Raw genomic sequence first — 14158 nt, 5'->3', positions numbered from 1 at the left:
TATTAAAGGCTCGGCTTCACTGCCTGGCCCGAAAGAAGCTCGGCTTCATTGCCCGGCTTCGTGCTGTTTGGATTTTTATTAAAGGCTCGGCTTCATTGCCAGGCCCGAAAGAAGCTCGGCTTTATTGCCTGGCCTTAAAGAAGCTCGGCTTCATTGCCTGCCCCGAAAGAAGCTCGGCTTCATTGCCCGGCTTCGTGCTGTTTGGATTTTTATTAAAGGCTCGGCTTCACTGCCTGGCCCGAAAGAAGCTCGGCTTCATTGCCCGGCTTCGTGCTGTTTGGATTTTTATTAAAGGCTCGGCTTCATTGACTGGCCCGAAAGAAGCTCGGCTTCATTGCCCGGCTTCGTGCTGTTTGGATTTTTATTAAAGGCTCGGCTTCATTGACTGGCCCGAAAGAAGCTCGGCTTCATTGCCCGGCTTCGTGCTGTTTGGATTTTTATTAAAGGCTGGGCTTCATTGACTGGCCCGAAAGAAGCTCGGCTTCATTGCCCGGCTTCGTGCTGTTTGGATTTTTATTAAAGGCTCGGCTTCATTGACTGGCCCGAAAGAAGCTCGGCTTCATTGCCCGGCTTCGTGCTGTTTGGATTTTTATTAAAGGCTCGGCTTCATTGACTGGCCCGAAAGAAGCTCGGCTTCATTGCCCGGCTTCGTGCTGTTTGGATTTTTATTAAAGGCTCGGCTTCATTGACTGGCCCGAAAGAAGCTCGGCTTCACTGCCCGGCTTCGTGCTGTTTGGATTTTTATTAAAGGCTCGGCTTCACTGCCTGGCCCGAAAGAAGCTCGGCTTCACTGCCCGGCTTCGTGCTGTTTGGATTTTTATTAAAGGCTGGGCTTCATTGACTGGCCCGAAAGAAGCTCGGCTTCACTGCCCGGCTTCGTGCTGTTTGGATTTTTATTAAAGGCTGGGCTTCATTGACTGGCCCGAAAGAAGCTCGGCTTCACTGCCCGGGTTCGTGCTGTTTGGATTTTTATTAAAGGCTCGGCTTCATTGCCAGGCCCGAAAGAAGCTCGGCTTCATTGCCTGGCCCGAAAGAAGCTCGGCTTCATTGCCTGGCCCGAAAGAATCTCGGCTTCATTGCCCGGCTTCGTGCTGTTTGGATTTTTATTAAAAGCTCGGCTTCATTGCCTGGCCCGAAAGAAGCTCGGCTTCATTGCCTGGCCCGAAAGAAGCTCGGCTTCATTGCCTGGCCCGAAAGAAGCTCGGCTTCATTGCCCGGCTTCGTGCTGTTTGGATTTTTGTTAAAGGCTCGGCTTCGCTGCCTGGCCCGAAAGAAGCTCGGCTTCATTGCCCGGCTTCGTGCTGTTTGGATTTTTGTTAAAGGCTCGGCTTCACTGCCTGGCCCGAAAGAAGCTCGGCTTCATTGCCCGGCTTCGTGCTGTTTGGATTTTTATTAAAGGCTCGGCTTCACTGCCTGGCCCGAAAGAAGCTCGGCTTCATTGCCCGGCTTCGTGCTGTTTGGATTTTTATTAAAGGCTCGGCTTCACTGCCTGGCCCGAAAGAAGCTCGGCTTCATTGCCCGGCTTCGTGCTGTTTGGATTTTTATTAAAGGCTCGGCTTCATTGACTGGCCCAAAAGAAGCTCGGCTTCATTGCCCGGCTTCGTGCTGTTTGGATTTTTATTAAAGGCTCGGCTTCATTGACTGGCCCGAAAGAAGCTCGGCTTCATTGCCCGGCTTCGTGCTGTTTGGATTTTTATTAAAGGCTCGGCTTCATTGACTGGCCGGAAAGAAGCTCGGCTTCATTGCCCGGCTTCGTGCTGTTTGGATTTTTATTAAAGGCTCGGCTTCATTGACTGGCCCGAAAGAAGCTCGGCTTCATTGCCCGGCTTTGTGCTGTTTGGATTTTTATTAAAGGCTCGGCTTCATTGACTGGCCGGAAAGAAGCTCGGCTTCATTGCCCGGCTTCGTGCTGTTTGGATTTTTATTAAAGGCTCGGCTTCATTGACTGGCCCGAAAGAAGCTCGGCTTCATTGCCCGGCTTCGTGCTGTTTGGATTTTTATTAAAGGCTCGGCTTCATTGACTGGCCCGAAAGAAGCTCGGCTTCATTGCCCGGCTTCGTGCTGTTTGGATTTTTATTAAAGGCTGGGCTTCATTGACTGGCCCGAAAGAAGCTCGGCTTCATTGCCCGGCTTCGTGCTGTTTGGATTTTTATTAAAGGCTCGGCTTCATTGCCTGGCCCGAAAGAAGCTCGGCTTCACTGCCTGGCCCGAAAGAAGCTCGGCTTCATTGCCTGGCCCGAAAGAAGCTCGGCTTCATTGCCTGGCCCGAAAGAAGCTCGGCTTCATTGCCCGGCTTCGTGCTGTTTGGATTTTTATTAAAAGCTCGGCTTCATTGCCAGGCCCGAGAGAAGCTCGGCTTCATTGCCTGGCCCGAAAGAAGCGCGGCTTCATTGCCTGGCTTCATGCTGTTTGGATTTTTGTTAAAGGCTCGGCTTCACTGCCTGGCCCGAAAGAAGCTCGGCTTCATTGCCCGGCTTCGTGCTGTTTGGATTTTTGTTAAAGGCTCGGCTTCACTGCCTGGCCCGAAAGAAGCTCGGCTTCATTGCCCGGCTTCGTGCTGTTTGGATTTTTATTAAAGGCTCGGCTTTATTGCCTTGCCTGAAAGAAGCTCGGCTTCATTGCCCGGCTTCGTGCTGTTTGGATTTTCATTAAAGGCTCGGCTTCATTACCTGGCCCGAAAGAAGCTCGGCTTCATTGCCCGGCTTCGTGCTGTTTGGATTTTTATTAAAGGCTCGGCTTCATTGCCGGGCCCGAAAGAAGCTCGGCTTCATTGCTCGGCTTCGTGCTGTTTGGATTTTTATTAAAGGCTCGGCTTTATTGCCTTGCCTGAAAGAAGCTCGGCTTCATTGCCCGGCTTCGTGCTGTTTGGATTTTCATTAAAGGCTCGGCTTCATTACCTGGCCCGAAAGAAGCTCGGCTTCATTGCCCGGCTTCGTGCTGTTTGGATTTTCATTAAAGGCTCGGCTTCATTGCCAGGCCCGAAAGAAGCTCGGCTTCATTGCCCGGCTTCGTGCTGTTTGGATTTTTATTAAAGGCTCGGCTCCATTGCCTGGTCCGAAAAAAGCTCGGCTTCATTGCTCGGCTTCGTGCTGTTTGGATTTTTATTAAAGGCTCGGCTTTATTGCCTGGCCTGAAAGAAGCTCGGCTTCATTGCCCGGCTTCGTGCTGTTTGGATTTTCATTAAAGGCTCGGCTTCATTACCTGGCCCGAAAGAAGCTCGGCTTCATTGCCCGGCTTCGTGCTGTTTGGATTTTCATTAAAGGCTCGGCTTCATTGCCAGGCCCGAAAGAAGCTCGGCTTCATTGCCCGGCTTCGTGCTGTTTGGATTTTTATTAAAGGCTCGGCTTTATTGCCTGGCCCGAAAGAAGCTCGGCTTCATTGCCCGGCTTCGTGCTGTTTGGATTTTCATTAAAGGCTCGGCTTCATTGCCGGGCCCGAAAGAAGCTCGGCTTCGTTGCCGGACCCGAAAGAAGCTCGGCTTCATTGCTGGGCCCGAAAGAAGCTCGGCTTCATTGCCCGGCTTCGTGCTGCTTGGATTTTCATTAAAGCCTCAGCTTCATTGCCGGGCCCGAAAGAAGCTCGGCTTTATTGCCCGACTTCGTGCTGCTTGGATTTTCATTTACTGGCTCGGCTTCATTACCTGGCCCGAAAGAGGCTCGGCTTCATTGCCCGGCTTTGTGCTGCTTGGATTTTCATTAAAGGCTCGGCTTCATTGCCTGGCCTGAAAGAAGCTCGGCTTCATTGCCCGGCTTCTTGCTGCTTGGATTTTCATTAAAGGCTCGGCTTCATTGCCTGATTAAGTTTTTGTATCGTTAAGTGGATTTCAACCCCATTTTTCCTGTTAATGATTGCTGTTGATGTTTTTTTTATTTAGTTACTAATTGTTTTTTCTTAACTTTGTCAGTGTGTCTTTTTTTTTTGGGGGGGGGAGGGCCACTTGTGTTTGAAGTGTTAACTTAATCTAGTCCATATTCTTCGTTAGATTATCCACCTTCTCAATAAAATAATTTGTTTTCGGGTCTGTAGTCTAGTGGTGGTACATCTCACAAAATTCTCCTCCATATAAGAGAGAGAGAGAGAGAGAGAGAGAGAGAGAGAGAGAGAGAGAGAGAGAGAGAGAGAGAGAGAGAGTTTCATCACAGAATATATATCCAGATACTTCTTTACAAAAGCAATGGTCATAAGGTGATATCCAGCGATTCTTACTTCATTATCTATGGCATATTTGAGAATTGAGAGGCAAATTTCAGGGAAGTGATACTAGATATCGGGACCCAGTTGATATTGATATTCATTTAGGTGTCACACAAGGTTCCAATGGGTTTTTCTTTCCAACCAATATGAACTAGGTTGTATTTTTATTCAACTTTCATTTAATTGTCATCGCCCTTGCCTAACACTGCCGTCTAGTTTAAAGTTTCAGCTGTTTCATCAATGTCATTTAATATTAATTTGTTTATTTCATCTGCAGATTTTCTTTGGAAATAGGTACATGAAAATTTTTTCAAATTTCTTCTTTACGCTTTGTAAGTTTTCAATTAATTGCCCTTCTTCATTTTTGACTGGTTATTAGAGGTGACGTTGCAAAGGTTGTTAGCACAGCTGTCACCCAAGCTGCGATCGCAGATTACTTTTTGTTGTTTCGAACTTCCGATTTGTTGTTTTCAAAAGTGTTTTGTTCATTGAGGTGAAACTCTGCTGCTTGTGCTATCTGTGGGCCCGTGGTAATATAATTAGTGGTTAAAAGTTAAGAATGTATATTTTACTCGAGACTAAGCATTCTACTATACAATAATATCATAGGTATATATTACCTTAAAATGTAGTATTATGTTAGAAGGATGAATGTTCCATGTGATTTTGATGCATTTGAATTTGATCGTTTCCCTCTGAAATTGTGGCTATACTATCACACTCGAGAAAGCTGCAGAATTTTCTAACTAGCGAGAGTTACTGTTGTTAGTTTTATACCGTCTGTGGTACCAGAAAATTACCAAGTAGCCTAACTTACTGGTAGTATGCTTGACAACTATTTGACAGCTAGGTAGTAGGCCAGGCCAGGCCACCAGCCAACCGTTGAAATACTACCGCTAGAAAGTTATAGATCCTTTTACTGGCCAGACAGTACTACATTGGATCCTTCTCTCTGGTTATAGCACATTTTCCCTATGCCTACACATACATTTCCATTTGAAGTTGACCTCGAATTCCTCTTCAGACTGAGCTCTTGTTCGTTTGTTCCTATGCATAATACAAACCCTCAACCTTTGATAGGTGTATGACTTCTGGGAGGCTCCACTAAGCCTTTAATGAGTGGGTGTATGTATGATAGCGGCCACCTCTATGTTTTATTACGGCTAGCTTAGAATACGGCAGTGTAAGAGGTCCCGTTAGGTATGTAGGTAAGGACACGACTTGTAGGTTAGGTTAGTGGGGAAAGTTTAGGTTAGTTGATGTCCCGTTTTGGTATTGTAATGTATTACAGGGCAATGTAACCTAGGAAAATAACTAATTATTCTTATAGAAAAAATTATGCTCTCTTCGAAAATGACACTCGTACCCGTCGTAAATGAATATTTTTAGAAATATATATATCTATATCCCACAATAATGGGGGACCCCCAGTGGGAACTCGGGGTTTGCTAAAAAGAGAAGAGGGAAGTCCAAGGTTTCATTTGTTATATAAATTTAAGCGGCGGTAGGTCTAGAAGTGGTTTGAAAATCAAAATTAAATTAGACCCACCAGAAAAAACTAAGTCCATTGACTTCATAACTCTCTGAAATTCCTCTTCAGACCGAACTCTCGTTTGTTCGTACATTAAAACGTAGATTATGTCATTATTACATGATCGACTATATTCTACGTAGTGAGACGTTGCCCAAACGTCATAGTTTTTAACCAATGATGATTATCCACATTTTACTTGGGACTAGCATTTGAACAAAACTGGAATCACGTGACTTTAATACCCAATCAGGTGACAGTTTTACTAGGAAAAATACTTATCGACACTTTTCACACAATTTCAACAGCTAATTTTTCTGTCTTTTAAGAGCCATGGAGGCGTGTGAACCTACAACTTTTGGTGCGGTTTCTCATTTACCATCTATTTTGACTTCAATTTCTGTGGATTTTCTCCCAGGTTCTTGTCTCAATTGTTATTTAAATTATAAATATTTTGTTTTGCATTATTATGGTAACATCGAAAGAATGATAAAGTACTGCCAAGATCACGGTGTTATTAAAAGTGAAAGTGACACTATTTGCCCCACCTCTGGTTCTAAGTGCCGACTTGATATAACAAAAATGCATTTTGGTGTGAGAGAAGGCATGTTGTATTGAAAAACAAGAAAAAAGTTGAAAAAAGGTGTAGTTTTATGTATCCATTTTTTAAGGGAACTTGGTTTGAAAAGTCTCATTTAGATATAGAATCTAATTTGATATTTTTATATAATTATATTGGTGTTAGATTTAGTTATAAATTTGCTGAAAATGAATTAAGAATTTATCACAAAACTATAAATGATTGGTACTCATTCATTTGTGAGGTTATTGTGCATTGGGTATTGTCGGAAAGGTGCAGCTCACCTATACCCTCCAACCTAAGTACACAAAGGGTTTTAGGCTGTCTTATATTTAATATGGCTGTGTAAGGGGGGGTTAGTACCCCCCTTTAGGCAAGGATACGGCTACTAGGTTAGGTTAGGTCAGGTTAGGTAGTTTGTTTAGGTTAGTTGGTGGCCTTGTTTATTGATAATTCTACATGTGCCATTATTCGTAAGTTAAAACGGATTCTTTTAATTCATTCCCCACCCAAAATCCCTGGTTTCCTAAGGGTGGTCCCCCAAGATTGGAAAGGTTTACACATAGGGTAAAAGTACCGTTTCTCCTCAAAAAAAAAAAAAAAAAAAGGTCGGCTTTTGATAAGGCACTAAGTAATTCATCAAAAAAGAAAAAAAAAAACATCTAAATCATTAGTGGCGAAGCTATTGTATAGAATTACCTTGACTTGTCCTGTCTCCCTCCAGGAGGCAATGCTCCAGGACTGTATCAATGGGTTTTGAGACTTCCCTCATCATCGGGAACTTGGTCTATACGGCCTCCCACACTTATGATTGCTACAGGATTGTTTGAAGCATCACTAGTAAGCACCCAATGATTTCCCTGTTATTTGGTTTCAGTGGAATAGGAAACATGGTATGCCTGGCCTTGGTGGCTGATTGGTCATATCCTTTGAGGGGGAATTCCTCTAGAATCCCACCTTCAGGGTTCCTGCTGTTCATAGACAAGTCCAAGGAGGGTATGGTACACTTGATGTCCCTGAAGACCTCAGGGAAATGGAAGTAAACACCTGTTTTCAACCTACTGGAAGTCCAAGCAACACTATTGTTATCTTCCCAACTGGGTTAAATAAGTAATTTGTTAGTATGGAAGAAGATCAACTCCACCTTCATGATTTACATCTACAGTACTGTACATGCAAAGGGGTATAGTTTTATAAACCCCTTGCGATTGGGCAAGCAGATACTGTATGCACCTGGATAGCCGGCAACGTGATAGAGTTGTACACAAGATCCATTCTAACAATAGGAATGTCCTAGCAGAAATGCTCAATCATCAAGAGCATTGTGTAGGATCAGTGACCCCTCATTTTTGTGCATGGCAAATGACTTCTTACACTTTAAGTATTGCCATCGAAAGACTGTTCGCCTCCTGGATGATCTAAATTTAGAACTTACAGTATACTGCTGTTAAGTTCTAGATCAAGTACTGTATTCCCACATTACATTCAAACAAATCAATCATCCTTAATAAAAAGAACGTAATAAAGTTTTTCTAGGAATATCAACAGCATTTGGGATCTCTTCCAGTACACATGTTACTTCTAGATACCTTCACCTCTCCACCTGCTTTCCAGATTTACTAATTACTCAGTCTGTGGATGATGTTGATTTCAGGACATCCTGACGGCTACCAAATTCCACACAATGGGCGATGTTCAGATTTGCTGATGTTATCAAAGTATCGGTACAACTACTCTTCTTTTGCTAGTGTCACTCCCCTAGCAGGGACCTAGCCAAACACCTGCAGCATCTTCATGCTCAGGTTTTTATGAGGTTGATAGGAGTCCTCACTTTCGCTTTTCCGCATGACAAAAAGTACACTGACATTTCCTGAGTTCGTAAGCCAGCTAGTCTTGGTTATAGGGACTTTCGCCCTTGAAAGGATGACTCTCCAATTAATTGAAGATAGTTTGTATTCATGTAGGAACAAATCGCAAATTTGTAATCTAAGGTCTTTAAATTACACTGCCTTTCTCAAGCATCCCTCAAGTCCTTGGGTAAGGTCAAAGTGAAGGTTACGCTACCTGGCAGGTGGCCAGCACCAACTTGGTATCTGCCAACTACTACTACTGTACTACCACATTGAAAATTTAAACAGCAGTTCTAGCTTCACTTAAGTCTTACTTCTATTATAAAACTTGGATTTTTATAGGTAGGAAATATACAAATTACTGTACTGTTAATAATGTGATTTTTCCTCGCTATATAAACCCGAGAAATATTTAGCAAAAGGTAAGGGGGTGTAGTATGTTGCGTTTATGGATCTGGAGAAAGCATATAATAGAGATGATAGGGAATCAGTGTGGAATGTGATGAGGTTATATGGAGTTGGTGGAAGGTTGTTGCAAGCAGTGAAAAGTTTCCACAAAGGTAGTAAAGCATGTGTTAGGATAGGAAATGAACTAAGCGATTAGTTTCCGGTGAGAGTGGGGCTGAGACAGGGATGTGTGATGTCGCCGTGGTTGTTTAACTTGTATGTTGATGGAGTGGTGAGAAAGGTGAATGCTCGAGTGCTTGGACGAGGATTGAAACTGGTAGACGAGAATGACCATGAATGGGAGGTAAATCAGTTGTTGTTTGCGGATGATACTGTACTGGTTGCAGATGAGGAAGAGAAGCTTGGCCGATTAGTGACAATTTGGAAGGGTGTATGAGAGAAGGAAGTTGAGAGTTAATGTGGGTAAGAGTAAGGTTATGAGATGTAGGGGAAGGGAAGGTGGTGCGAGGTTGAATGTCATGTTGAATGGAGAGTTACTTGAAGAGGTGGATCAGTTTAAGTACTTGGGGTCTGTTGTTGCAGCAAATGGTGGAGTGGAAGCAGATGTACGTCAGAGAGTGAATGAAGGATGCAAAGTGTTGGGGGCAGTTAAGGGAGTGGTAAAAAATAGAGGTTTGGGCATGAATGTAAAGAGAGTTCTGTATGAGGAAGTGATTGTACCAACTGTGATGTATGGATCGGAGTTGTGGGGAATGAAAGTGACGGAGAGACAGAAATTGAATGTGTTTGAGATGAAGTGTCCAAGGAGTATGGCTGGTGTATCTTGAGTAGATAGGGTTAGGAACGAAGTGGTGAGAGTGAGAACGGGTGTAAGAAATGAGTTAGCAGCTAGAGTGGATATGAATGTGTTGAGGTGGTTTGGCCATGTTGAGAGAATGGAAAATGGCTGTCTGCTAAAGAAGGGGATGAATGCAAGAGTTGATGGGAGAAGTATAAGATGAAGGCCAAGGTTTGGGTGGATGGATGGTGTGAAGAAAGCTCTGGGTGATAGGAGGATAGATGTGAGAGAGGCAAGAGAGCATGCTAGAAATAGGAATGAATGGCGAGCGATTGTGACGCAGTTCTGGTAGGCCCTGCTGCTTCCTCCAGTGCCTTGGATGACCGCGGAGGTAGCAGCAGTAGGGTATTTAGTGTTATGAAGCTTCATCTGTGGTGGATAACTGGGGAGGGTGGGCTTTGGCACCCTAGCAGGACCAGCCAAACTCGGTTAAGTCCCTTGTCAGGCTGGGAGGAACGTAGAGAGGAGAGGTCCCCTTTTTTGTTTCATTTGTTTGATGTCGGCTACCCCCCAAAATTGGGGAATTGCCTTGGTATATGTATGTATGTATAAACCCGCGCTCTTCAAGTTACACTTAACCCTTTTACCCCCAAAGGACGTACTGGTACGTTTCACAAAACTCATCTCTTTACCCCCATGGACGTATCGGTACGTCTTTGCAAAAAACTGCCATTTAAATTTTTTTTTTGCATATTTTTGACAATTTTTAGAGAAACTTCAGGCTTTTTCCAAGAGAATGAGACCAACCTCTCTATGACGAAAATTAAGGCTGTTAGAGCAATTTGAAAAAAATATACTGCAAAGTGTGCTTGAAAAAAAAATAACCCCTGGGGGTTAAGGGTTGGAAATTTCCAAATAGCCTGGGGGTAAAAGGGTTAATGCCTTGGCCATATTGTAAGTCGCAGACATATCTGACTGACAGGTGGGCAGGGCAGGGCCTCCCCCATTGAATATAAAGGCGGTTCCAGTGTGTCTGAAGACACTCGTATTTGTATAGTTATGAAAATACAAATTATGGGTACTTTTAAAATTCGTCATATCATGTGTTGCTGCTCTCGAGAATATATACAGTATGTATAAATGCTGTACTGTACATTCATATTTGTAGTGCAGTAAGTCTAGAAAGTACCCCACAGTACTTTGTTATTTTGTTAATTTAAGAACTAGTATTAAGGATAGATGTAACACCTGTTTGTTCTAAGATGTACTATATACAAACCTTTGTCCTTTAATAGGAGTATGATATCGACTTGGCTGGAATTATACTCCTATAAAGGACTGAGGTTTGTATAGTTAGCAAAAATGCAAATAGCTTATAAAATTTGTGATATTTTATTATTGATTTCAGATCATATGAAAAGATGATTGGAGGAATGAGTGGGCCATTATCAGGGTCTGGAAGTAGGAAAGAGAAAGATGTGGTTACTCCTCATAGCATTTCCATTTTACTCTTCATTGAAAGATATGCAAGATTGCGTCCTAAATATTGGGATTGTAGACCTCCAGGTTAGTGTTTTCCATTTCATTTTATGATAGGTAAATTTAAACCATATAGTGTAAGGTAAAGGAATTTGTTCCTACATAATATACAAACCGTCGTTGTTTACTTAGGAAGATTGATTCATCTGGAGCTGGATATTGTCATTAGAATTGTTAGCAAGTGGTTAACTGACAAGTGAAGGGTGTGTTCAAGAAGCCTTGCTCTCTTTTTCCCAGCCAGAATAACTCTCTCTTGATTTGGCCGCTGACAAATATGCATGTACTGTCGACCCAAACTTTTTTATTTTATTTATGTCTTGCAGTTTGTTGGATTTGTGATGGATATTGAGAAAAATATTCTTACTTGCTTGGGGGAAGGGTGGATATTGCACTTGGCTGTAGATCCACACTGTCTGTCTCTTGTAGGGGCATGATTGTTTGCAGTCATCCCCAGGCACGTACTGGAACTGGGGGAAGGGTGGATATTGCACTTGGCTGTAGATCCACACTGTCTGTCTCTTGTAGGGGCATGATTGTTTGCAGTCATCCCCAGGCACGTACTGGAACTGGGGGAAGGGTGGATATTGCACTTGGCTGTAGATCCACACTGTCTGTCTCTTGTAGGGGCATGATTGTTTGCAGTCATCCCCAGGCACCGAGAGCTGGTCGTGGCCTTCTGTGCAGTGGCAGTCATTTGGCTAGAAGGGAAAGAAGCGAGCGTAGCCTTTCCTTGGTGTGTCTTGGCAATGCCCAAAAAAAACCTTGAAGTTGTTTGGTCTCCTCAGGGGATGTGACTGTAGCTGCTGACCTTGTGCATACATTCTTGGTTCGGTCCCTGGGAGTATGCATCAGAGACAAGGAGCCCTCAGATCTGCATCGGCAGGCTTTTCAAGTTTTGGTGATGCGTGGGGGTACCCCTAGTGTTCACTGCACCCCTTCAGAAGCAAGAAGATCTTCATTTATCTCCATGCACACTACTGACAATGAGTATGACCTAAGGAAGTCTTGGTCTTCCTTAAGTAAGTTCTTTCAGGTAGGCCCTCCATAACTTTTTTTGAGGGAGCTCAACTCCTTTGCTTGGAGGGCCAGGAAGAGGTAGAAGTGTGCACACTGTTCTTCCTCCTCCTCTTCATCCTTTGACTCTAATTCTGACTTTTGTAAGATGAAAAAGAAGAAAAGGTCAAAGAAGTTCAGGAAGGCCAGTTGTAGTCATAAGGAGAGGGCTCTTTTCAACATCACCTTCTGAGTGGGCTGGATGGCACCCAATTGGCTTCCGACCTCTGATGGGGCCATCATCCCTCCTTCAAGGATGGTGGACTGCCATATGGCAAGGGATTACTGTAGCTTCTCCTGTGACTAATTACCATTTACACTTAGTAGGGTCCAAACCTAAAGCCAGTGACATCATGCAGAGATATTTAGGAGGTTGGCAGGAGTCATCACTTTTGCCCTTATACGGGACCAGATGGTCTGATATTTCCCAGGAAAATTAAACCACCCAGATTGTGGCTCATATGGACCTCATCCACCCTAAGGAAGAGTCTGCTATTAAAGAACGATGGTTTGTATTCGTGTAGGAACAAATCACAAATTTTAAAAGAATTTGTTTTTTTTCAATATTAAACTTACCCGATAATCATGTAGCTGTCAACTCCGTTGCCCGACAGAATTCTATGGAGGGATACGCCAGCTATCACAATACTAGAAGGGGGTGTACTTACCAGCGCCACCTGTGGCCAGGTACTCAAGTACTTCTTGTTGACACCTCCTCAATTATTCCTCTGTCGTGCTTCCGGCAAGACGTTCTGGGATACGCTATGTTCTTGGAGTATTTTCACGACTTTGGTGAAGTATTTCTCTTTGATTTCGGCTGTCGCTTTACTGGAAACTTCTATATTAGCTTAGTTAGCTTTTGGAATTAATTTGATTAATTATGGTGACGAAGAGAGTATGAACTCTCTTTCACCTTTAAATGGCCGACCCTTCCCTTAGACGGAAGTGTTGGTGTCTAAGAGAGTATAGACTCTCTTTCTTAATTTTGCTTAACAAAAGTTATAGATTTATTTTATATCTCTCCGCCTCTTCGATTAACTTCCTTTTATTATAAACTTATTAAAATTAATTTTTATATTTGTTTATATTCGACCTTCCTAATAGTAGGCGGTCTTTTCTTGGTACCGAAGTTAATTAACATTGAGCCCGTCATTTCGGTTTTACCTGTTAACATATTATGCTATTTTAATGTCTTTGAAAGAATTTCTTTGATAGTCTAGTACTGTTTTCAAAGTTGAACTAACGTTTTGTTTTGTCTCTGCAGTTGTTGACGTTCATAACGTTCAACTTGCGCTCTATCGTTACGATAGAGAAAGAATTTTCACGGTTTCACGTTGCAGTAAGAGTAACCGTGTCTAGCGTTTTGTTCATTCTTTCTTAACTTAATGGTTTTAATCCTAATAAAGGAACTTTTCATTTTGGGAAATATTTCAGTTTTTTCCTTTAACAATAATATGTTTTAACGATATATATGATTGGGCTCTTCTCTCAGGTTCTAAGTCAAGAGAGAGAGAGAGAGAGAGAGATAGAGACGGAGGGAGAAAGAGGAGGATAAACGTTTCATTCAAGCGAGTAACGTTGTTATCGTTTTTGCTCTTCTCCCTAGTCTCTTTAGGGGAAGAAGGTAAACGTTTCTAGAGTGATCTAGTGTTTAGTCTCTTTCCAGCCACTGAATTATTTATCTTTCATTAGATTTTTCTGTTACATTGTAATTCTGTTTTCGCAATTACTAACTTTTGAGAAAGGATAGAATTGCGTGTTTCAGGTACAAACCACTTAAAGTTTCGAGTTCAGTGAAATAAGTGCAAACAGAAAATCAAAGTGATAAGTGATTAGCGCAAAGTGTGTCAGTGTTGTGCGTGAGGGTACTTCTGTGCGCGCCAGTCGTCCTCCCAGTCCGGGACCTCTTGCAAGCTCCCAAGCCCAGGGGAGAAGCAATGTCGAAGGACAAAAGGGTTCAGCAGGCCTTGATCGGCGCACAGAAGTATCCTCGGTGGTTGTGGGCGTGTCTTACCGAGACCGTCACTCCCACCCGCAGACGATTGAGCCCTTATTTTGCTCGTCTGCAGAAGAAATATAGGGGAGAAAACGCTGGTCTCAGGTCTCAAGACCTCTTAAACGTAAATTCCAGACCTATGCCAGACGTACGAAGTTAGAGTTCAACAACCCGGATGCAGTCATTGGGTTAGCTCTGACTCTCCTCAGTCATCAGTTGAATGCACTCC

At 43.2% G+C, this 14158-nt stretch overlaps 1 protein-coding gene across 1 annotated transcript in view; it reads left to right on the top strand.

Annotated features, from left to right (window-relative positions):
• Positions 1 to 4592: 4592 nt before the first annotated feature.
• ida (anaphase promoting complex subunit 5 ida) overlaps positions 4593 to 14158 on the top strand; it is a 102770-nt gene continuing 93204 nt past the window's right edge. Inside the window, exons 1-2 of the mRNA XM_068372638.1 lie at positions 4593 to 4724; positions 10750 to 10907. Of these exons, the coding sequence (XP_068228739.1) occupies positions 10763 to 10907 (145 nt within the window). The 5' untranslated portion in view covers positions 4593 to 4724; positions 10750 to 10762. The remainder of the gene's footprint in view (positions 4725 to 10749; positions 10908 to 14158) is intronic.

The sequence above is a fragment of the Palaemon carinicauda genome, chromosome 4 (genome assembly GCF_036898095.1).
Source record: "Palaemon carinicauda isolate YSFRI2023 chromosome 4, ASM3689809v2, whole genome shotgun sequence".
Taxonomy (NCBI): domain Eukaryota; kingdom Metazoa; phylum Arthropoda; class Malacostraca; order Decapoda; family Palaemonidae; genus Palaemon; species Palaemon carinicauda.
The sequence above is the reverse complement of the archived record's forward strand: the minus strand, read 5'-3'. Positions and strand labels throughout refer to the sequence as shown.